General features: G+C 49.1%; 2 protein-coding genes across 2 annotated transcripts; both read left to right on the forward strand.

Moving 5' to 3' along the window:
- The first annotated feature begins 19 nt into the window (after positions 1-19).
- Positions 20-12,723, forward strand: LOC135881257 (heme A synthase COX15). The gene is made up of 9 exons (XM_065407846.1): positions 20-88; positions 204-379; positions 1,966-2,088; positions 2,406-2,592; positions 2,935-3,102; positions 9,401-9,482; positions 9,851-10,005; positions 11,878-11,991; positions 12,358-12,723. The coding sequence occupies exons 1-9, from the start codon at positions 20-22 to the stop codon at positions 12,487-12,489; spliced, it is 1,206 nt and encodes a 401-aa protein (XP_065263918.1). The 3' UTR covers positions 12,490-12,723.
- Positions 12,724-17,271: 4,548 nt separating this feature from the next.
- Positions 17,272-23,820, forward strand: LOC135881266 (V-type proton ATPase subunit e 2). Its single transcript, XM_065407856.1, has 4 exons — positions 17,272-17,421; positions 17,512-17,559; positions 22,267-22,418; positions 22,803-23,820. Exons 1-3 carry the CDS (start codon positions 17,318-17,320, stop codon positions 22,358-22,360), a joined length of 246 nt encoding a protein of 81 aa, XP_065263928.1. The 5' UTR covers positions 17,272-17,317; the 3' UTR covers positions 22,361-22,418; positions 22,803-23,820.
- The last annotated feature ends 215 nt before the right edge of the window (positions 23,821-24,035 follow it).

A 24,035-nucleotide genomic window follows, 5' to 3' on the forward strand; every position in this document is an offset into this window, starting at 1 on the left:
GTTTCCGGTTGTGCTCGGGATGCTGCGGGCGGCGCTGGGGAGTGCGCGGGTCCTCCTGCTACCTCGGCGGGGGAGCTCAGGGGCCCAGGTAAGGGAGGCGGCGCGGCTGCCCTTCCCCCCTCCCGGGGCCCCGCGCCCCCACCCCCGGGGCCGCCCGGCTGCGCTCATCCCCGCCCGCACTGACCCCCCCTCTCTCCCCGCAGCGATGTCTCCGGTGGCGGCAGCCCCAGCAGCGGCGCATGGTGTCGGAAGCCGCTGCCCATCCCGGGGCGGTGGCCCCGCCTGTGCCCGGCTCCGCCGCTGAGCGGCTCGTGGGGCGCTGGCTCCTGGTGTGCAGCGGCGCGGTGGCCGGAGCTGTCGTGCTGGGGGGCGTGACCAGGTGAGAGCGGCTGGCGGCACCTGCCTGTCCCTGGGCAGAGACCAGTGACCCCGCCCGGCCGGCGCTGCCCCAGGCCCCGCCTCGGGCCCTACACAGACCCCGCCCGGCCGGACCCGCCTCGGGCCCTACACAGACCCCGCCCGGCCGGACCCGCCCCGCCCCGGGCCCTACACAGGCCCCGCCTGGCGGGCCGGCGCTCTGCAGAGTCCCTGCAACTATTAAACTCTGCCCGGGGTCCCAGCTGCCGGCCCCACACAGAGCCCTAGGGACCCCCGTGGCGGGCAGCAGAGCCCCGCCTAAAACATGGGGATGCTGCAGCCCCCCCTCCCCGCAGTTCATCAGTTACATGGTTATTGTTTTTACACGTTATTTACATCCCTACCTCTCATCCACACAAAGTGCTGCTGAAAATACTATTGATCTACTTCCAGCCCACCTTCAGTTTCCTGCATTGCCATCTCTTTTCCCTGTGTGCCACGTTAACCTGCTTTTCTTAAAGGCCCCTCGCCACCCCATCCAGATTGACCTGCATGGTTTCTCATGTCTTCCTCTGAAGCATATGGTTTTGGGGATTCTGAGACAATACTGAGCCAGACAGAACCCTGATCTTATCCTTTGTAGCAATACCTTTCATTGACTGCCTTCCCATTACACCTTCATGTCCTCCTCCTCCTGATCCCACCTCCAAGTCTTTTCCCACACTTCCCTGGGTACCTGGGTCTTCCATACTGACCTGCTTCTCCAAAGCTCCATGCTCTCCTCTAAATTCCTGCACCTTTTATGACATTTCCCCTCTCTGCAGAAGTGTTAAGGAATTGATGAGAGAATATCTTAGAACACTGACTGCATCCAGGCAAACAAATGAGTGAAGGAACTTTAACAAGTCAGGTGTTTAAAATTCACCATTCTCACACTGCCTTTTCTTTGGCACCCATTCCCCTCTCCCTTATTTGTATGTTATCTGTTTAGATTGTAAGCAATCTGTGGGGAGAACCTTGTTTTCATACCTGTCTGTACACCACTATGCAGCTAGTGCTGTGCAAACAATAAATACCCCCAATCTTGTCTGAACTGTTTTGAATCTACAGCACTCTATTGTATGTGGCTAGTGATTTATTTCTTCACCCCAAAATGAGTAGTGTCTTACTGGTCCCTTTCCTTCTCCATCAGTAAGCTCATCCACTCCTTAATTGTGGGCTCTGTCACAGACCCAGCCTTTTTCTTCCCCCCTCTCCCTTCTGTGATCATCTCTGTAGAAGTAATTGATCTTTATTGCAGCCTCATTCTTCCTCTATGCAGGGCTAAATGGTGTCAGTTATGAGGACAATACCCTTCCCACTAGATAAGATCTGCCTTGCAGCCCCCCCATATCTTCATTGCATTGCTTCCAACTTCAGTTTGTTGTACCCACCTCTGGCTAGTATGTGCCTGCTAACTTTTTTTGGCCTAGTTCATAGGGTCCTTCCTCCCCATCACCTTTGCTGCTGAGGGGTGGCTGCAGTTCATCTGGGGAAATGCTGCCAGCGCTCTCCTTATTTTGGTTAAGGAGTGAGTGAGTCACATCTGTGTGTATCTGTCCCTCCTAGGCTGACAGAGTCTGGGCTCTCCATGGTCGACTGGCACCTGGTGAGGGAGATGAAGCCCCCACGGACACAGCAGGAATGGGAGGCTGAGTTCCAAAAATACCAGCAGTTTCCAGAATTTAAAATGTAAGTGCTGTAGGTTCCAGGCAGAAGGACTGAGATGGGACAGGGAATCCTCCCCTTTGTGTTCACAGAGCCCAGACTGACTGTGAGTCAGCAGCACAAGGCTTTCTTTCTTTCTATGGGAATGGACTAGCTCCAACAAGGGGCACTCAATACATAGCTGACAAGGATCCAAAGGTGGCTTTGGTGCTCATCTTCCCTGGCTATCCCTGTTCTCTCCAAGGTGAAGAAAACCCCTGTGAAATTGGGAGTGTGAAGGAAGCCACTGTTCCATACCAGGGAGTTCCTTGCTTATTCTTCTGCTCTGCCTTTTCCAACAGCCTGAATCATGACATGACATTGAGAGAGTTCAAGTTCATCTGGTACATGGAGTATTCGCACCGAATGTGGGGTCGGGTTGTAGGTTTGGCCTACGTTCTGCCTGCTGTCTACTTCTGGAGAAAAGGCTGGCTCAGCCACCCCATGAAGGGGCGTGTCCTTGCCCTCTGTGGGCTTGTCTGCTTCCAGGTAAGGGAGCCTGCAGCTGCTGGGATATGTAGCATTGGCTCTAGGGGCTTCTGGGGGATGATGATGTGCAGTGGTGATGCCTAAGTATTTCTTGAGTGGTGGGCTGAGACTATGGCATCTGTGAAGGCTTTGGATGGTGGTACTGATGGTGGAAGCATAGTTATTGTACAGCTAACACCTGTATGATGTTTAAGGTCAGTGCTGGAACAGATAACTCCTTTCCTTTACCAGGGTGAAATTGACATGAAGGTGGGTTCTTTGTTTCTTCCAGCTGAGGCTATGGAAGGGGGCTGGGTTTTGCCCCTCAGTAGCTCTCATGTAATCTCTTTGGTCCTTTGGCAGGGACTGCTAGGCTGGTACATGGTGAAGAGTGGATTGGAAGAGAAGTCGGATTCTCATGACATCCCCCGAGTCAGTCAGTACCGTCTAGCAGCACATCTAGGCTCTGCACTAGTTCTGTACTGTGCCAGCCTGTGGAGTGGACTGTCCCTGCTGCTCCCACAACACAAAGTAAGCGGTCCATGCGTAGTATATGGGGAATGCAGGAATACAGTGTTGGTGCAAGAATCTGGATGGGTAGTTGGGGTTCCAAGGCTTCTTGGAATATCTTTGTTTTAATGAGGAGCTTAAAGGAGTAGGGAGGGTGAAAGGTAATAGCACAGCCCTCACATCTCTGCTTCTGGCTTATCTTTGATCTGACAAAGTACATTGCAAAACACTGCGGCATAGAATGACTAACTGGGGGATAATTTCCTTCAGCATCCCAGTCCATCCTGATTGCCAGTGATGCCTCACCCTTATCTTGCCCCCAGCACTCTTTCACTGGGACCTGTGGCTAACAGAAGATAGTTCTGAGTTCTTTGGCTTAGACACTTTGTTCCATTAAGGAAGAAGTCAAGAAAAGGCATTGGGGTATCCCCAGAGTCAGAGTATTTGGCCCGGGAAGCAGGGGATTGCCCTGCATCAGGATTGGATCAAGTGCTGGGGCACTGTTCCAGTAATTTTCTGCTGGCCCCATTGGTTTCTGTAGGATTAAAGATTTCACAAGTAAATAAAAGGCTAGTTTTTGTGGTTGCAAAGAACCACCTGAGTGCGACTCTGCTGAGCTGCTGTTACTGAGCCTGATCCGGACAAAAAAAATACAACCAAGCATAGTCCCTAACACATCTACTGAAACCATTCCCTGACTTGTATTCGAACCGCATGACTTTAGTGGTGTGTGAAGTGTTTTGCATTTAGATTCCTATGCTTAATGAGAGCATTGAAATGGTTGCTGTTAAGCTTTGAAATGCACGCTTCTGGTTGGGAAAGGGGTAGGTCCCTACCATCACTTCTGATGTGGCTTGTTTGGAGACAGCTTCCTGCTGAGCTGGGCTATTTGACAGTGAAAAGAGAGAAACTTTCTTTTTTCAGTGAAGATTTACAATCTGAAGGATTCTTCTCCCCTTCCCCCCCCCTCCACTTAAGCTGCGGGCTCTCTGACTCTCCTATAATCTGCCTGATGTCAGGGAAGTGGGGGTTGGGGAGGAGGAGTTTTGTTTAATGGAAACTGCTATGCAACTTTAACTACAGTGGTACAGTACCAGGAGCTCACTGGAATCTCCCTCCGCCCAATAATGGTGCCACTGACTTCCACTGCAGGCAGCAACTCCCCCTTCTGGTTTAGAGATGATAGCACCGTCAGACCAATGGACCCTCTATTCCAGTATCCTGTCTTCTGACAAAAATAACAGGAGTACTTCTGACAGGTTTCAGAGTGGTAGCCGTGTTAGTCTGTATCAGCAAAAAGAACGAGGAGTACTTGTGGCACCTTAGAGACTGACAATGGCCAGTGCCAGATGCTACAGAGGGAATTAACAGAATATGGCAGTTATCAAGTGGACCATCCCCTGTCGTCAGTCCCAGCTTCTGGCAGTCAGAGGTTAAGGGACATCCAGAGCATGGGAAGGCATCTCTGACCATGATGGCTAATAGCCACTGATGGACCTATGCTCCATTAATTTATCTAATTCTTTTTTAACCCACTTATACTTCTGGCCTTCACAACATCCCATAACAACAAGTTCCACAGGTTGACTTTGCACTGTGTGAAGCAGTACTTCATGCTGCCTATTAATTTCAGTTCAGTTCAGTTCTCGGTTTATGTGAAGAGGTAAATAACACTTCCTTATCACTTTCTCCATGTCATTCATGATTTTATGGACCTCTATCATATTCCCCCATCCCTTACTCATCTCTTTTGTAAGATAAACAGTCCCAACCTTTTTAATCTCTCCTCATATGGAAGCTGTTTCTTACCCCTAATCATTTTTGTTGCCCTTCTCTGTACTTTTTCCAATTCTAATATATCATTTTTGAGATGGGGCAACCAGAACGGCACACAGTATTCAAGGTGTGGACGTACCATAGATTTATATGTTAGCATTATGATATTTTCTGTCTTATCTATTTCTTTCCTAATGGTTTCTAATATTCTGTTAGTTTTTTTGACTGCCATTGGACACTGAGCAGATACTTTCAGAGAACTATCCATGATGTCTGCAAGATCTTTCTTAAGTGGTAACAGCTAATTTAGTCCCCATCGGTAGGTATGTATAGTTCGGATTATTTTTTCCAGTGTGCATTAGTTTGCATTATCCGTGCTGAATTTCTGTTTCCTAGTCACCTAGTTTTGTGAGATCCCTGTAACTCTTTGCAGTCTGCTTTGGACTTCATTAACTTGGTAATTTTGTATCATCTGCAAACTTGGCCACCTCTCTATTTACCCTTTTTCCAGATCACTTATGAATATGTTGAACAGCACAGGTCCCAGTACATATCTTTGGGGAGACCCTGCTATTTACCTCTTTCCATTGTGAAAATGGACCATTTATTCCTACCCTTTGTTTCCTATCTTTCAACCAGTTTCTGATCTATGAGACGACCTTCCCTCTTACCCTAGGACTGCTTACTTTGCTTAAGAGCCTTTGGTGTGTGACCTTCTCAAAGGCTTTCTGAATGTCCAAGTACACTCTATCCACTGGATAACTCCTGTCCACATGCTTGTTGACCCCCTCAAAGAATTCTAACAGATTGAGGAGGCATGATTTCCCTTTACAAAAGCCATGTTGACTCTTCCCCACATATTGTGTCTGATAATTCTGTTCTTTACTATAGTTTCAACCAGTTTGCCTAGTACTGATGTTAGGCTTCCTGGCCTGTTATTACCAGGAGTGCCTCTCTGGGACCTTTTTAAAAATCAGCCTTCCCTTAGCTACCTTCCAGTCATCTGATACAGTGGATGATTTAAGTGATAGTTACACACCACAGTTAGTAGTTTTGCAATTTCATATTGGAGTTCTGTCAGAACTCTTGGGTGGATGCCATTTGGTTCTAGTGATTTATTACTGTTAATGTATCAGTTTCTTTCAAAACCACTGAGTAGTTATCAGTGGTTCACAGTCAAGCTGGAAGGGGATATCGAGTGGGGTCCTGCAGCGATCAGTTCTGGATCCAGTTCTGTTCAATGTCGTCATCAGTGAGTTAGATAATGGCATGGAGAGTACACTTAAAAAGTTTGCGGACGATACCAAGCTGGGAGGGGTTGCAAGTTCTTTGGAGGATAGGTTAAAATTCAAAATGATCTGGACAAACTGGGGAAATGGACTGAAGTAAATAGGATGAAATTCAATAAGGACAGATACAGAGTATTCCCCTTCAGAAGGAATAATCAGTTGCACACATACAAAATGGGAAGTGACTGCCTAGGAAGGAGTACTGCGGAAGGGGAATCTGGGGTCATAGTGGATCACAAACTAAATATGAGTCAACAGTATAACCCTATTGCAAAAAAAGCAAACATCATTCTGGGATGTTTTAGCAGGAGTGTTGTAAGCAAGACACGAGAAGTAATTCTTCCGCTCTACTCCGTGCTCATTAGGCCTCAACTGAGGTATTGTGTCCAGTTCTGGGTGCCATGTTTCTGGAAAGATGTGGACAAATTGGAAAAAGTCCAAAGAAGAGCGACAAAAGGTTTAGAAAACATGATCTGTGAGGGAAGATTGAAAAAATTGAGTTTGTTTAGTCTGGAGGAGAGAAGATTGAGAGGGGACATAACAGTTTTCAAGTACATAAAAAGTTGTTACTATGAGGGAGGGAGAAAGGAGAAAAATTTTAATCTCTGAGGTTAGGACAAGAAGCAATGGGCTTAAATTGCAGCAAAGCCGGTTTAGGTTGGATATTAGGAAAAAAACCCTTCTGTCAGGGTGGTTAAGCACTGGAATAAATTGCCTAGGGAGGTTGTGGGATCTCCGTCATTGTCTAACCTGCTCTTAAAAATCTCCAAACACCTCTCGGATGGTCTAGATCGGGGTGGCCAAACTTACTGACCCTCCGAGCCGCATATGACAATCTTCAGAAGTTCGAGAGCTGGGGTGCACCTGCCGGGGCTCGGGGCTTCAGCCTTGCAGGGCAGGGATCTCGGGGCTTCAACCTCATGGGAGGTGCCTGCTGGGGCTTGGGGCTGAAGCCCTGAGACACCCCTCCCTGGTGGGCAGAAGCCAGAGGTGGCGGGGACATCATATACCCACTCCAGATTTTTCCCAGGGTTTGCTGGCCCCACACAGTCACATGATGCCACTGGGCTCCTTCCCTGCATGTGGCAGGTGCTGGAGTGCAGCGGCCCCTCCCTGCAGTTCCCAGCTGTTTGCTGCTTCATCTCCATGGGGAGCTAACACCTGGGAGCTGCAGGGAGGGACTGCTATGGGGAAGAGGGGGGGCATGCCTGGGGGACGTGACTCAAGCTGTTGGGGGGCCTGAACCTTTAAATTCTGCCTCCTCTGTCATCTCTGGCAGATGTCCCTAACCCCAACACCCCACTGCAGGGCAGAAGCCCTGAGCTCCCCCCAGCCCAGTCTGGTAGGCTGGGGAAGGTGGTGGTGGGGCTCCACAGGCCACACTTTAACGGTAAAAAAAGCTGCATGTGGCTCACAAGCTGCAGTTTGGCCACCCCTGGTCTAGGTAATACTGAGTCCTGCCATGAGTGCGGGGACTGGACTAGATGACCTATCGGGTCCTTTCCAGTCCTGTGATTCTATGATTCTAAAACCACCTCCATTGACAACTCAATCTGGGACAGTTCCTCAGATTTGTCACCCAGAAAGACTGGCTCAGGTGTGGGAATCTCCCTCCCATCTTCTGCAATGAAGACCAATGTAAAGAATCCATTTTGTTTCTCTGCAATGCCTTTGTCTTTCTTGAGTGCTCCTTTGACACCTTGAATGTCTAGTGGCCCCACTGATTGTTTGGCAGGCTTCCTGCCTTTGATATACTTAAAACATTTTTGCTGTTAGTTTGTGTCTTTTCCTGGTTGCTTTTCAAATTGTTTTTTGGCCTGCCTAATTATACTTTTATGCTTGACTTACCACAGTTTGTTCCTTTCTATTTTCCTCAGTAGGATTTGACTTCCAGTTTTTAAAGGATGTCTTTTTGCTTCTAACCACATCTTTTACTTCGCTGTTTAGCCATGGTGGCATTTTTTTTGGTCATCTTACTATTTATTTTTAATTTTTATTTGAGGTATGCATTTAGATTGAGCCTCTATTATGGTGTTTTTTAAGTACTTTCTATGTAGCTTACAGGTATTTCACCCTTGTGACTGTTCCTTTTAATTTCCATTTAACTAGCTTCCTCATTTTTGTGTAGTTCCCCTGTTTGAAGTTAAATGCTGCTGTGGTGGATTTCTTTGGTATCTCCCCGGCCCCCTTCCCACAAGGATGTTAAATTGAATTACATTATGGTCAAGTGGTTCAGCTTTATTCATCTCTTGGAGCAGATTCTGTGCTCCACTTAAGACTGAATGGAGAATTGCCTCTCCCTTTTTTGGATTCCAGGACTAGTTGCTCCGGAAAGCAGTCATTAATGGTATCTAGAAATTTTATTTATGCATCCCGTTCCGAGGTGAGACATACTCAGCCAATATGGGGATAATTGAAATCCCCCATTATTGGGCTTTCTCTTTTTTTGTAGCCTCTCTAATCTCCCTGAGCATTTCACAATCACTGTCCCATCCTGGTCAGGTAGTCAGTAGTATATTCCTACTGCTATGCTCATATTATTCAAACATGGAATTTCTATCCATAGACATTCTGTAGTACAGTTTGATTCATTTAAGATTTTTAGTATATTTGGCACTCTGCTTTCTTTGACGTATAGTGCCACTCCCCCACCAGCACGACCTACTTTGTCATTCCTGTATATTTGTACTCTGGTATTACGGTGTCCCTTTAATTATCGTTGTTCCACCACATTTCTGTGATGTCTATTGTATCAATATCCTCATTTAATATCAGGCACTCAAGTTCACCCATCTTAATATTTAGACTTCCAGCATTTGTATACAAGCACTTACAAAATTTTGTCAATATTTGTCTGCCTTCCTATGATGTAATTGAATGGGTCTTTTTCATTTGACTGTTTCTCTTCAGTTCCTATCTGTATTTTATCAACTTCTGTCATCTCCTCTTTACTAGGATATAAATCTTCCCCTTAAGGGGTGTCTCCGAAAGGTGTGTTCCTTCACACTATTGATCATTGTGTCCTGTTGCTGTGAAAAGGGAGCAATTAGTGATCTCTTTAATCACAGGAATTTCCCCTTTGACATGTTGACTGCATTCACAAGTGGCCTCACTCTTTCTGTCTGTTTCTGCACTGGAGGAGCTTTCCTCACCTGGTGCAGCCAGCTCGTCCCACCAGGAGCATCAGTGCGCAGTCTCTTGCAAGGCCCCTGGGGAGTTTTTCTATAGCCCTTTTTGTGGCTTGTGTTTTACAGTTACCTGAAACCTATCAGCTCCTCCGTCTGAGACGATTTGCTCATGGGACAACAGGTCTCATCTTCCTCACTGCTCTCTCAGGTAAGGGCCTCTCCCATTGTGAGGCTGCCTCCCTGCCTGCCCTATCACTCTCCTGAGGGGGTAGAATATATCAGATCCCCAAGAAGTTTCATGTCCCATGGAGGTTTAGCTCCTTTCACATGTATAGGCACCTTAGAATTGCCCTTGACGGTCCCAGATGGAGCAGCTGGAACATCTGCAGGGCAGACTGTGTAACAGAGCATCACTGTCTGATCACCAACGTGTTGCCGTAGGAGAAGGAATACAAAACCAGGTTGCCCTGTCCTCAAGCCCAGCTCCAAGCTTGCCTAACTCTAGAGGTTAGTCTGGTGTATCACCTGCCTTGTCCCTGGTATGTTAGTACCTAACTCTCTTCTCTGGAATTACAGGTGCCTTTGTGGCCGGACTGGATGCAGGCCTTGTGTACAACTCCTTCCCCAAGATGGGGGAGCGCTGGATCCCAGATGATCTCCTCTCCTTCTCCCCAGTGCTGAAGAACATCTTTGAGAATCCCACTACTGTGCAGTTTAATCACAGGATATTGGTGAGTGCCACTCAGTCTCTTCTGGGGACCATGCCATCCTGTCATAGCTTTCCCTTCATTGGTCTCCTAAAGTCCGACAGCTCACTCTCCGCCTGCCTCCCACAGTGAACGGGGGTGAACTTCAGGGCATCCTATTCCTGGGAACTCATTACCTTCAAAAGGAGGAAACATGGTCTCTTAGCTGGCATGAGTCTCCTATTTATCTGTGAGGTAGTCTTGTTTGCTGGTGGTGGTCTTACTTCCACACCTGGCTTCCCTCCAGAAGGGACATGTTGGGAACAAGAGAGCCCTTCCCTCTGTGTGCCTCAGTTTCCCCAATCTGTAAATGGGGGATAAAGATGTCCGGCTCCTTCGTAAAGTGTTCTGAGAACCCTGGATGAAATAAAATTCGGATATCAGTAAAGAATTGGATATTGTACATCAGGGAACCCTTTACTTAAATGCCTTAACACTGAGTGCTGTACAACTGCAAAGCTCTGTGCAAATAAGAACATAAGAACGGCCGTACTGGGTCAGACCAAAGGTCCATCCAGCCCAGTATCCTGTCTACCGACAGTGGCCAATGCCAGGTGCCCCAGAGGCAGTAAACCTAACGGGTAATGATCAAGTGATCTCTCTCCTGCCATCCATCTCCACCCTCTGACAAACAGAGGCTAGGGACACCATTCCTTACCCATCTGGCTAATAGCCATTAATGGACTTAACCACCATGAATTTATCCAGTTCTCTTTTAAACGCTGTTATAGTCCTAGCCTTCACAACCTCCTCAGGTAAGGAGTTCCACAAGTTGACTGTGCCCTGTGTGAAAAACTTCCTTTTATTTGTTTTAAACCTGGCCCCTAGTTCTTATATTATGGGAACAAGTAAATAACTTTTCCTTATTCACCTTCTCCACATCACTCATGATTTTATATATCTCTATCATATCCCCCCTTAGTCTCCTCTTTTCCAAGCTGAAGAGTCCTAGCCTCTTTAATCTCTCTTCATATGGGACCCGTTCCAAACCCCTAATCATTTTAGTTGCCCTTCTCTGAACCTTTTCTAATGCCAGTATATCTTTTTTGAGATGAGGAGACCACATCTGTACGCAGTATTCAAGATGTGGGCGTATCATGGATTTATATTAGGGCAATAAGATATTCTCCGTCTTATTCTCTATCCCCTTTTTAATGATTCCTAACATCCTGTTTGCTTTTTTGACTGCCGCTGCACACTGCGTGGACGTCTTCAGAGAACCATCCACGATGACGCCAAGATCTTTTTCCTGATTCGTTGTAGCTAAATTAGCCCCCATCATGTTGTATGTATAGTTGGGGTTATTTTTCCCAATGTGCATTACTTTACATTTATCCACATTAAATTTCATTTGCCATTTTGTTGCCCAATCACTTAGTTTTGTGAGATCTTTTTGAAGTTCTTCACAGTCTGCTTTGGTCTTAACTATCTTGAGCAGTTTAGTGTCATCTGCAAACTTTGCCACTAACTCAGCTAGCTGCTTGTGCAAGTTCATGTGATCCGCAATGTCATGGACTGAACTGCAATTGAGACCACAGACTGCGGGGAATCCAGATGAGTGCCTTGAGTTGGGATGGGTGTCGTGTGGTGACACAACGGTCAGAGTTAGGTCTGGTGTTACTGAACACCTTCACTGATGATGTGCGTTAGGTGGCATCTGACACTAGCTAATAATGTGTGAAATGTAACGGTGCCCCATAAAACGTTGTCAGTGGAAAGTGCAGCCAAACAAGCGTGTGATAATCTCCTTCCAGCCCCCATGTTAGCTGTTGTGTGGGGTTCCTTCCCCCACCCCCACCCCCCGGCCCTTCCCACACCCACTTCCCTCAAGTAACTGCTAGCTTCTTCCACCTCTAGGGGATCACCTCAGTCACTGCCATCACAGCACTCTACCTGCTCTCTCGGAAGATCCCCCTACCACGCAGGACCAAGATTGCTGTGGCCTCTTTAATGGCTGTGGCATATATGCAGGTACTGTCTCCTCTTCTCTCCTAGCACTAAGCTGCTGTGTCACATTCAGCAGAGGTACCTTTGGCTACCCAGGGCTGGCATGTGGAGCTGCAGAGCCCATGGGAAAGTGAAGTGTGGCAGTAACTACGGGGTGGAGGCTGCACAGATCCAGGTGCCTGTGGCACAGTCTGTGCTATATGTGAGGATGGGGAGTCTGGGTCTTGACATTTTTATTTCTGGAGCCTCTCCCTCTCCCAGTGGGTAGGGTTGTGACTGGGAACGTGGGGGTTGCTGGAAATGTATTGACAGGCATACCCCGTGGAGTGCTTTAAAACATCAGTGTTGAATCAGCTGTTGCTCTTCTCACTCCTGGGTGCTTCTTGACAGGTGGGCCTGGGCATCAGCACCCTTCTACTGTATGTCCCAACTCCTCTGGCTGCCACTCACCAGTCGGGATCCCTGGCACTGCTCACGGTGGCTCTGTGGCTTATGAATGAACTACGTCGGGTTCCAAAATAGCCTGGCTTCAACTGGGCTCTCCAAGGACGTCTAGTTCTTTTCCCCACTGCACTGATGTAGATGCTCCGGCTGATTGCTTTCCTCTGTGGTGACTTGCTTGGGTTTGAAGGGTCTCTGAGTGGGGAGTTCTGCAAGCCTGAATTTAGACTGACCAGTATTTGCTGCTTTGTTTACTGCAAGATCATGTGCACTTTTGATTGTAAACTTTGTAACGTAAATTAATTTGTTTATTAAGCTGCTTGTCTTTGGCTGGATCCCTGGATCATGGGACTGGGAAGTGAGGGATGGACTGGGATGAATCTCCTCTGTGGTGGCAGCTGTTACATGCTGTGGCATCTTAGTTCTTGTCTACACTACACCGTTTTGTCGACAGAAGTCAGCTTTCATCAACAAAGCAGTGGAGGTGTACACACTACAATGCTCCTTCTGCCGACAAAATTCTCCTGCTTTGCTGACAAAATAAAACCACCTCGATGAAAGGCATAGATCTTTTTGTGGCAAAGTTATATTGACAGTGTCAGTGTAGACACTGCGCTTGTAAATAGCCTCGAAGAGGTGTCCCACAATGCCCTTGCTGACTGCTCTGGTCAGCAGTTCGAACTCTGCTGCCCTGCACCCAGGTACACAGGTATCTGCCCCTCCCCCTTTAAAGGCCCAGGAAATTTTGAAATTTCACTTCCAGTTTGCTCGGTGTGGAGAGCTCACATTGCATCTTCCCAGCTGACTATGGCGGCTCCACGCAGCAAACGCTCTCTCGCTTGGAGCACAGCTGAGCTGTTGGATCTGTGCAGTCCCAGCTCCGCTCCAGCTGTGGGAACTTTGATACCTATGGTCAGATTTCTTGTGGCTTGTTGAATAAGGGCTATGAAGGGGACACACAGCAGTGCCGTGGGAAGATAAAAGAGCTGAGGCAGGTGCACCAGAAGGCAAGGGAGTCAAACTGTTGCTCTGGTGCTGTGCCAAAGACCTGCCGCTTCTATAAGGAGCTGGATGCCATCCTTGGCAGCAACCTCACCTCCGCCAAGAGCCCCGTGGATGCTTCAGTGGGGCTGGAGACAGCGGACTTAACCCCAAAGTCATGGACGAGAGGAGGTCAAGTTGGAGGACAACGTGGAGCACACGGCAGGGTCTTCTGTTGGCGCAGCGAATCGGGACCTCTTATCCACTCCGGAGGGGTCTAGCCAGTCCCAGCAGTCCGTCTCTGGCGCGTATGATGCAGAAGAGGAGAGCCCTGGTAAGTGATCTTTTTGAGTTGATGATGCTCAGTTATATGCGGTAGAGCTGACCTTTGCTCTGTATATTCTAGAAGTGGGAGAAGGGATAGAAATGTACAAGACTAGTGGTGTTTGCGTGAGCTTCACATTCCCCTATGCAGCGCCACAGAACTGTGTCTTAATGCACACTGAGATTTCACGTGAATCCTCCAGAGAGTTCTCTAGGAAATTTTCCTGGAGGTACTCTCGAATCCTCTGCCGAAGGTTCCTTGGCAGAGCTGCTTTGTTCCTTCCCACGTCATAGGAAACTTTCCCATGCCAATCAGCAATCACTTGTGCCAGGGACCAAAGCGGCACAAAGGGAGGAGCATAGGGATCCAGTCTGAAGCTGCAGGCATGCAGGAGATGCACCCTTGCATACCCTTAGGAGTGAGAGATTGGCTTCAGAGACCCACACCTGTGGAAAATGATGGCAGAATTTACAATATTGTCCTTAGCTGCCTGCAGTGATCCCCTTAAAAAACCACCTAAATCCTTTGCCCCATCTTGAGCCCCATCTCCCGGGCGAAACTCACTGTGTTTAGGGCGTTTGCCAAGCTGTGTGCTTGCCAAGGGACAGTGAGAAACTGATTGGTATTTTAAAAAGAGATGTATTTTAGGATAATTATTTAATGCTGTGCGTACACTAACAATCATACTTCTGTTTGTTTCTTGTGCTTCTGCAGATGTGGCCTTCAAGGGAACCCTTACACAACGGCGCAGGGCCTCCGCCAGATAAGGAAGCCACTAAGGAGGACACGTTTCGAGAGGTGCTCCAATCCTCAGATGCTGAAAAACGCAGGGCATGGAGAGAGACTTTAAAGGAAAATTTTAAAATAGGCAGGAGAGAAAGGAGAGCCAGGAGCAAATTTTACTAGGCCAGATGCGGATGATAAAAGTGATGGGAGCAGCAAAAGGAGATGTTTAAGTTCCTAATCACACTGCAGGCAGAACACATGCGTGCTCAGCCCCCCCCCAAATATAGAACTGCTTTCCATGCCCTCCCACAAATTCCTTGCAACGTCCTGGCCCATCTCGGTATCCTGTTCACTCCACCCCTTCAGACAGCTTCCAAAATGACTTGCAGACAGCTATAAGAGCCTATACCGCCCTTTTTGTTTGTGCTGGTAATTGGTATTTAATAAAAACATACACTCTGAAAGATAGCCAGTCTTTGTCTCCTACACATGGTGGTTGCTGCTGGAATAAATACACTGTGGCAATTTGATCATTTATCAGGATGATGGGATTAATTGCACCCTCAGCAAGTTCGTAGATGACACTAAGCTGGGGGGCGAGGTAGATACACTGGAGGGTAGGGATAGGGTCCAGAGTGACCTAGACAAATTGGAGGATTGGGCCAAAAGAAATCTGATGAGGTTCAACAAGGACAAGTGCAGAGTCCTGCACTTAGGAAGAATCCCATGCACCGCTACAGGCTGGGGCCTGACTGGCTAAGCAGCAGTTCTGTGGAAAAGGACCTGGGGATTACAGTGGACGAGAAGCTGGATATGAGTCAGCAGTGAGCCCTTGTTGCCAAGAAGGCCAATGGCATATTTGGCTGTATTAGTAGTAGGAGCATTGTCAGCAGATCAAGGGAAGTGATTATTCCCCTCTAGTGGGCACAGGTGAGGCCACACCTAGAGTATTGCATCAAGTTTTGGTCTCCCCCACTACAGGAGGGATGTGGACAAATTGGAGAGTCCAGCAAAGGGCAACTAAAATGATTAGGGGTGGCTTCCACACAGCAATGCCATATGCTTCACCACCACGAGGGCAGTTCTTATTTTGGTGTCCTTGTGCCAGCGTGCTGGGGCGAGCTCTGCACAAAGTTCCAGGTAGGTGCGATGCTACTACTCAATGCTTGTTTCTTGAGCCCAAAAGCGATGGTACACTGCGTGCAGCTGTTCTGGAAATGCCAAAAGTAATCTGATGTTTCTTTCCATGGCACACAGCCGGTCAGGCAACTCTGATTCCTGTTCAGTTTAGGAGGACGATATATTACATGTCCATCTGTGATGTGTTCATAACAGTGACTACAACAACAGTTGTTTAGTCTGCAGAAGAGAAGAATGAGGGGGGATTTGATAGCTGCTTTCAACTACCTGAAAGGGGGTTCCAAAGAGGATGGATCTAGACTGTTCTCAGTGGTAGCAGATGACAGAACAAGGAGTAATGGTCTCAAGTTGCAGTGGGGGAGGGTTAGGTTGGATATTAGGAAAAACTTTTTCACTAGGAGGGTGGTGAAGCACTGGAATGGGTTACCTAGGGAGGTGGTGAATCTCCTTCCTTAGAGGTTTTTAAGGGTCAGCTTGACAAAGCCCTGGCTGGGATGATTTAGTTGGGGATTGGTCCTGCTTTGAGCAGGGGGTTGGACTAGATGACCTCCTGAGATCCCTTCCACCCCTGATATTCTATGAACAGTGACTGTTGAAAAATGCAGAGAGGCAGTTGGAAGCCCGTGGAATGAGGGGATGGAAAAAATTGCATCATGGGATGTTGCTCCTGCACCCATGATGCACTGCAATCCACTACCTTCCCACAACTCCTAGCTGCAGAAGATGGGGAGCAGCACAGTGCGATAGCTACCCACAGTGCACTGCTCTCACTGTTGGTGCTAGAGCACCAACTGGATGTGCTCTGCCAACAGGAGTGCTGTGTGAACATGCACAAGCGATGTAATTATACCGGTTTTTGACTGTCAGCATAACTTGCTTTGACAAAGCCGTGTAGTACAGACAAGGCCTAAGGCTCTAGCTCTTACTGCTGCAGAAAGACCAAGTAATGGGTGATGCCCGTGGAAGAGCAGTGGGCTCTGCCTGAGGCTGCAGCCAGCCTGCTATCTGGGCTGACCGGTAGGAACAGCTCCCTTCCCCTCAGCCAGCTGTTCAAACTCTCACATCCGGGGAGTTACAGGTCGGCGTTAGCCACCCGCCAGGCTCTCGGGTCTCTGCGGCGAGCGGACGTGAGTCCCGCAGCGCCGCTGGGCACAGGGACAGTCCCGGCCCCGCTGGCAGCAGGTCCCCGTGACACTGCAGTAGGGGCGGGGGGAGGACGTCTCTGCACGAGGCAGGGCCCCAGCGCCCCCCGGGGATGTTCCGTTCAACGGGCACGTGCTGCTGCGGCCTCGGCGGTGCGTTGGCGTCGCCGGGCCGGGGGGGGGCTCAGCCGGGCCATGCAGCCCCTGCCCCGTGCGAACAACGGCGGCCGCCCCCAGCTGCAAATGTGGGGCGGGGCGGGGCGAGCAGCAGGGAGCCCTCCCGGAGCCGGCACTGCGCACGCGCTGTCAGGGGGGGCGGACGCGCAGGGCCTCGCCCCGTTTCCCCCTAGCGGCCGGCTCAGGCTGCTGCAGCCCCGCGCTCACGTCACCGTCCGCAGGCCGGGAACTGGCCAATGGAGGCGGCCGCCGTGGGCGGGGCGGAGCGCCCGGGCTAACTCGGAGTGGTCTCCGACTGCGCCAATAGGCGGGAGCGAGCGGCTGCGTGGGCCAATGGGTCTCGAGGGGGCGGGGCCGTGGCTCGGTACGGTGGCCGCGCTGGTGTGGTGGGGAGGCTCGGTTTGCTCGGCCGGCCGCCATGACCGCGCACAGCTTCGCGCTGCCGCTGATCCTCTTCTCCGCCTTCTGGGGCCTCGTGGGCGTCGCCGCGCCCTGGTTCGTGCCCAAGGGGCCCAACCGCGGGTAAGAGCCCGGGGCCGCCCCCGCCGGCCCGGCCCCGCCCCCGGCCCCCGCCCGCCGCCCCCGCTAACCGGCCTCTCTCTTCCCCCGCAGGGTCACCATCACCATGCTGGTCACCGGCGCCGTGTGCTGCTACCTCTTGTGAGTGAGGGCGCGCGGGGGTCCCTCGGCCGGGGGGGGCAGCGAGTGTCCCGAGGAGCGCGAGCCCAGCTGGGAATTGTGCCAATCCCGCGCTCGGCGCTGCTGGGTGTGTCGGACCCCGCCTGGCTCGGGGTGTCCCCTCCGCAAGGGGTGTGGGCCCCCCCCTGCTCCCCCGCTCCCCCCCCCCCCCGCCCTGTGCTGTGGGCTCCAGAGAGTTCTAGGAGCAGAGGGACTGCTAGTCTAACCAGCCCTATAACAGAAACGCCATAACATTTCCCCCAGTTCCCCTGTGTTGAGCCGTCAGGCTTGGTTTGAAGAGATGGAGAATCCAGCGCTTCCCTTGGGAGGCTGTTCCAGCGGCTACTCACCCTCACTGTTAAACATTTAAACCTTTTCTTTCTCATTTGAATTTGCCTGGCCCCACAATCAGCCATTGACTTGCTCTGTCTCTCTCAGCTAGATAGATGAGCCTTTTAGTACCTTGTATCTTTTGCTAATGAAGATTCTTTTACACTGTAACGAACTCACCTCTCCATCTTAGTTTTGATAAACTAAACAGGTTGAACTAGCAACATCTCTCCTTCAAAGGCATTTGTGCCCTCTACAGTTTTTCAAGATCCTTTTTTCAATATGAATACTAGAACTGGACTCTATTCCAATGCTAGCCTTCGCCAATGCCTACACAGAGGTAAAATCACCTCTGTGCTCCTACTCCCCAGTTTTTACGTCTGAAGAATGCATTAGCCCTTTTTGCCACAGTATGGCAGGGGAGCTCACATAGAGTTGCTTGACCACTGTGACCCCTTAAATTCCTTGGAGTCACTGCTTTCTGGAATACAGACCCGCATTCTGTAGGGCAGTGTTGGAATTATTATTATTTACCTCGGCATTATCACGACACTTATTTCACCAGAAATTCTTTTATTAAATTCAAGGCCTGAATGGCATTTATACAGTTGCTCTAAACACGCCTAAATAATAAGCAGTTTACTATGTCCAGACAGTACCAAAACATTTATAAGCATGTGATCAAGATACTTACAAGCACGATAAGCCCAAGGTTGCTTGGACCCATACTGCTCAGCTCCAACATGGGCAGGCAGGTATTAGCAATGAACCCTTTAAGTGTTCACTTTTTATACCCTTCAGCAAACAAGTGATGTCATAGCCAAGCACTGACTTCAACTGAAAACCAATTGTAGACAATTCACCCATATGTCCAGTCTTAATCCAGATAGCATTTGCAACCACCTTTCTCCCCAAGGCCTTTCCTCCCTCCTTGCTGCCCAGCAGTGTAGCCGAGAACTGAATGTTTATCTGAATGATCAGAAGGTGAAGCATGAAGTAGAACTGCTCTATCTAGGTGTGACCTTAGACCGCACACTGAGTTACCATGCCCACCTGAAGAAGACAACAGCTAAAGTTAAGACACGCAACAATCTTCTTAGCAAACTGGCAGGTTCGTCATGAAGTGCTCGAGCTCCAACTTTGCAGACGTCAGCTCTTGCCACCTCGTATTTGGTGGCGGAGTACTGCGCACCTGTTTGGAGTCTATCATCACACACCAATCTGGCGGATACGCAGTTACATGCCGCCATGCATATCATCTCCAGCATCCTGTGTCCGACTCTACTCCCATGGCTTCCAGTTCTGAGCAATATTGCTCTTCCTCATATCAGACGAGAGGTTGCCACTGGCAAGTTACTAGAGAAAGTATGAGCCAACTCAAGCCTGCTGCTGCACAATGACCTTTTAAAACCACCAACTGCATGTTTGCCGTCACGTCGCCCATTATGGTCTCATCCGCCAGGCCAGGATGTTAGGGTGGGAACACTCTGGCGAGAGGAATGGATATGTTATAATCCCCAACCAGTCCCTCGTTGCCAATCCCACAATTTGCCTGACTGGGTTTGAACTGCCCCATCGCCAGTGGTCCCTGGTGAACAGGTTCCGGACCGGGCAAGGTCTCTGTGCAGCCAACCAGTATCGCTGGGCCTTTGTGCAGCTGCGATGCAACACAGACGATGACGCACAGTCGATGAATGCCTGCTGACTAGGTTCAGCGGTGGCCTAGAAGAACTGCATCACGCCACTGAAGATCCCTTCACTTGGCTAGACAACTATGCACACGCTAAATAAGAAACAGTTTATCCATTGCACCTGGGTTCACATAGGCTTTACTTTTAAGATAACACTGGTATGGGTTGGGAAGAGCCATGTTGGCTCATTTTAAGACCAATTGTTTGGCTTATTTAAAATCATCTGTTGTCACCCCTATCGCCAGAGGCTTCTTTTTAGAAACATGCCCTTATCTCATCAGTTATTCTTTGAGCCACACATCCTCCCTACTTCTTTCCTTCTGCCCTTATAACTCTTGGTTTCTTTTACTTGTTAGTTAGGGCCTTTCTTACAACACATTTCTTCAACCAAACTTAAGTTCACTTTCATTCTCTAGTTTTATATTTATTCTACATGATGGCCTGCACACCTTGTACCTAGAGGTGTGACCTTGCATTTGGCTGCATTAAAATGCAAGTTGTTTGGGCCCAGTTTATCAAGTGATCCGGATCGCTCTAGGTGACTGTCCTCTCCTTATCATTATTTACCATTCTGCCAATCTTAGTGTCTTCTGCAGATTTATCAGCAGTGCTTTTATATTTACTTGCACGCTGTTGATAAAAACATTGAATGGTGTCCGGCCTAGAACTGGTTCCTCAGAACTCCGCTAGAAACACCTCCATTTGATGATGATTCCCCATTGACAACTGCCTGTTCAGAATTGTCAGTCAGTTTTTAATCCATTTAATGTGAACACTACAGATATTGTATAGTGCTAATTTTTTAATCAGAATGTCATGTGGTACTAAGTCAAACACCTTACAAAAGTCTAAGTATATTACAACTATGCGGTTACCTTTATCAATCAAACTTGTAATCTCATCAAAGAATGAAGCTGAGTTTGTTTGACAAGACCTGTTTTCCATAAAACCATGTTGACTGGCATTAATTATATATATTCCCATCCTTTAATTCTTTATTGATTTGAGGTGGTATCAGCTTTTCCATTAGCTTGCCTGTGACTGATGTCAAGATAACCAGCCTGTAATTACCTAGGTAATCCCACTTGCCCTTTTGGCACATTAGCGCTCTTCTGGAATTTCCCTGATATTGCAAAACTTACTAAAATGAACATCAGTGGGGCAGAGAGAACAGAAATATTGATTGAACACTTCTGCCTCTTTTACCATCTCATCAAGTAATGGGCCTGGACCATTGTTAGGATTTCTTTTATTGCTAATGTACCTTCTTCGTGCCAGCCATGGACTTTTTCTTGCAGTCTTCAACTTCCCTTATATGTTTTCTACACTTCATAACTAATTTATATCAATTGCTGTTTTTCCCCATTTCCCCCTCTCCCTTAGTGTGTTTATATAAATTTCTAATATCTGCCTTCGCTTTCCCACTGAACCAGGATACGCTTTTAGCCAAAGTGGTCCACTTTATTGATTATGGAATTGTGGGTTTCTGGCCATCTAAGAAGCTCTTCATAAAGAAACGCCTAATTTTTATTCACATTTTTCTGTCTAAAATTTTCCTCCCAATCAACTTCACTCATAATTTTCTTCAGGTTTGGGAAATTAGCCCTTTTGAAGCTGTGTGAGATAGACAGAGACAGACAGACAGATAAAAATTACCAGTTGGGACTGTCCTCTGTCCATACTGAATGTAATCAAATCATGATCCCTAGTCCCCTAGGCAACCACCAACTTCCAGACCAATGATTAATCAGTCTTTATCCATCCTACTGAGATTCAAAGTAGTTACCTTATGTTGGGAGCAATACATCTTTTGTGTTAGAAAATTGTAAGTTTTAGAAACTAAGTTTTCCTTATGCTGGAGGGCTCATGCAGCCAGATCTCCCACATAGAAGTCCCCTGTACAACAACAGTTTTGTTTTTTGTTTTATTCCCCCACACCATACACACATGTGCCTAAGGAGTAACTTAACCTGTTCTCTGGTTTGATTCAGTGTTCTGTAACAGACACCCCCCCCCCCCCCCCCCGCCAGTACCCCATCCTGGGCTTTGTTAGCACATGAATCCATATACACTCAAGAACCTGTGATTCTGAGTTATCAATAACAGTGTCTTTCAGGTAGAGTGCCACCTTCCCCACACCCCTCTTTTAGCCACTCCATCCTTTATAAGAGGTTGTAACCAGTGATTTTAACATTCCAGTCATGTGAATTGACCCACAGGGTCTCAGTAATACCAGCTATAGCAAGGCCTGGTCTACACTTGAAATGTAGATTGGCGTAGCTGTGTTGCTCAGAGGTGTGGAAAATTCACACTTGAGTAGACCTGGCTAGGTTGCTGGAAGAATGCTTCTGTCAGCCTAGCTACTGCTGCGTGGGGAGGTGGAGTGCCTACAGCGATGGGGAAAACCCTTCTTGTTGCTGTGGGAAGCATCTCCACTATGGCATTACCGCACTGTAGCTGTGCTACAAGCCTGTAATTTCCAATTTCTCTCGCTTCTTACCCAGATGCCTAGCACATTTCTTCACTCTTGGCCACCTCCAGTTTCAAACCCTGAGTTTGAACCACCCGTGCCCTCTTAGTGTACCCTCCCTTTGGGGTGTTCTGTAGTGCCTGGCAGCTCCTGCCAGTCTCCATGGGGGAAGAGTCACTCACTGTCTGTTCTTTGCAGCTGGCTCATAGCCATCTTGGCTCAGGCAAACCCCCTGTTTGGGCCCCAGCTGAAGAATGAGACCATCTGGTATGTGCGCTTCCTGTGGGAGTGACCTGTGTCCAGCCCAGAAGGTACCAGGAAGGAGATGAGATCACCACCCATCTATCATGGTGAATGGAGCCTCCTGTGGGACAAACCACCTGGAGTTGGGGGTTTGTGGCATAGGCCCTCCCTTGATCTGCTACCCTGGCATGGCTTGGGGTGGGGGCAAGAGTTACTTTACAGAAATGAACTCATGCAAGCCGGGTGCTTTACGCTGCAGCTGCCCGGGCAGTTTCCAGTTGGCTTTGGTTTCTGTCAGTGGCTCCTTGGGAAGGTGGTTTGCTGCTGCCCGTTAGTGCTCTGTTCTGGAGCCAAACCAAGGATCCCCGGGTTCAGCCAGGAGAGGGCCGTTCTCCCCTGTAAGTGGGTCTCCCTCTCCCTGGGGTGGCTCTTTGGGTCCCCTTCACGGGAAAGAGTTTGGCACTAAACATCTCCCTATCGCTCTCTCTCAGCTCCTTCTGAAATCCAGATGTTGCCCCATCCTCTGCACCCTCCAGTGCCGTCCTGCCAGAGCTGGACCCCAGGTCAGACCAGCTGCAGCACCACACCTGAGCCACTGCATCGAGGAACCAAAAAGCAAAGGGCCACCTGTGCAGCCCTGTCTGAGGCATGACTCCCACCCCAAGATGGGCCCTGAGGAGTAGGGGTTCCCCTAGCAGAGCTGGGCCCAAGCTCCCCTTTCTGAGCCAGGCGCTGCAGAGGGAAGTCCCACCTCCTTAGCATGGGAGAGATTCTGAAGTGGCTGGTTGAGCTCTGTGGTTCCCAAGGAATTGGCTGGTGCTGAAGCCCACCCCTGCCCCTTCGCTTAAAGGACCCCGACGTGCTGCTGATCAAGCATGGGAGCAGCACCAGTTGCCTCTGTTTAGCCCTTAAAGCGGGGAGTGGAGATCTGAGTTTAACCTCATGATTCCTGTTGCATGAAATCCTGCCCCCAAACCAGACCGCCCTAGAATCTTAGGCCTCTTCTGGGCCTGGCAGCCCCTATCTTCTGGCCTGTGCATGTGAGAACCAGAACCCGAGACATCCTCTGGATACGGAACTCTCTCGGGGTGCTACCTGGGCCCCTGGAGCAGCATCCATTGCTGACTATTTCTGGGGGGGAGTCCTGAGGATAGGATGCTGACATGGGGAGGGAGTGCTCTGCTAGAAGTCATGGTGAGTGGGTAGGTCAGGGTGGGACTCTCCTGTGTCAGTCTAGAGGGAGAGAACTCCTCTTTCCCTCCCCCTGAGAGAGATCCTGGTCCTGGAGCTGGTGCCACAGACACCAGGCTCTTCTCTGTTCGGAGGGTTCCCACTCTCACCCCCTCTTGTGTGTTCTGGTTGGGGGGCAGGTGCTGACAATCTGGGCAGTGTCCTGGCCTACCCCTCCCTTTCCCATATTTATTGGTTAACTGCAGTGTATTTATTTGTCTTGTTTTGTGTTTAAATTTGTGTTGTGAAAATAAATGTTTTTCTAGTAAGTGACTCTAGCAGCAACAGCTCTAGTCTCCCTTGCCGCTGCTACAAGGTCTAGGAAAAGCCCTAGGTGCAGCATCTCTTCCTTCCCCTACCCCCGACGCTGACCTTGCTGCAGGCGAGAAGAAATAGGGGCCTTGCCTGTGCCTGGCACTGGAACAGTTTCAGGGAGAGTGCAGAACATACCCTGCCTGATCTCTACTTCTGAGTAACATGGTGCTGTTTCCATG

This window comes from Emys orbicularis, chromosome 7 (assembly GCF_028017835.1).
Source record: "Emys orbicularis isolate rEmyOrb1 chromosome 7, rEmyOrb1.hap1, whole genome shotgun sequence".
Classification (NCBI taxonomy): domain Eukaryota; kingdom Metazoa; phylum Chordata; order Testudines; family Emydidae; genus Emys; species Emys orbicularis.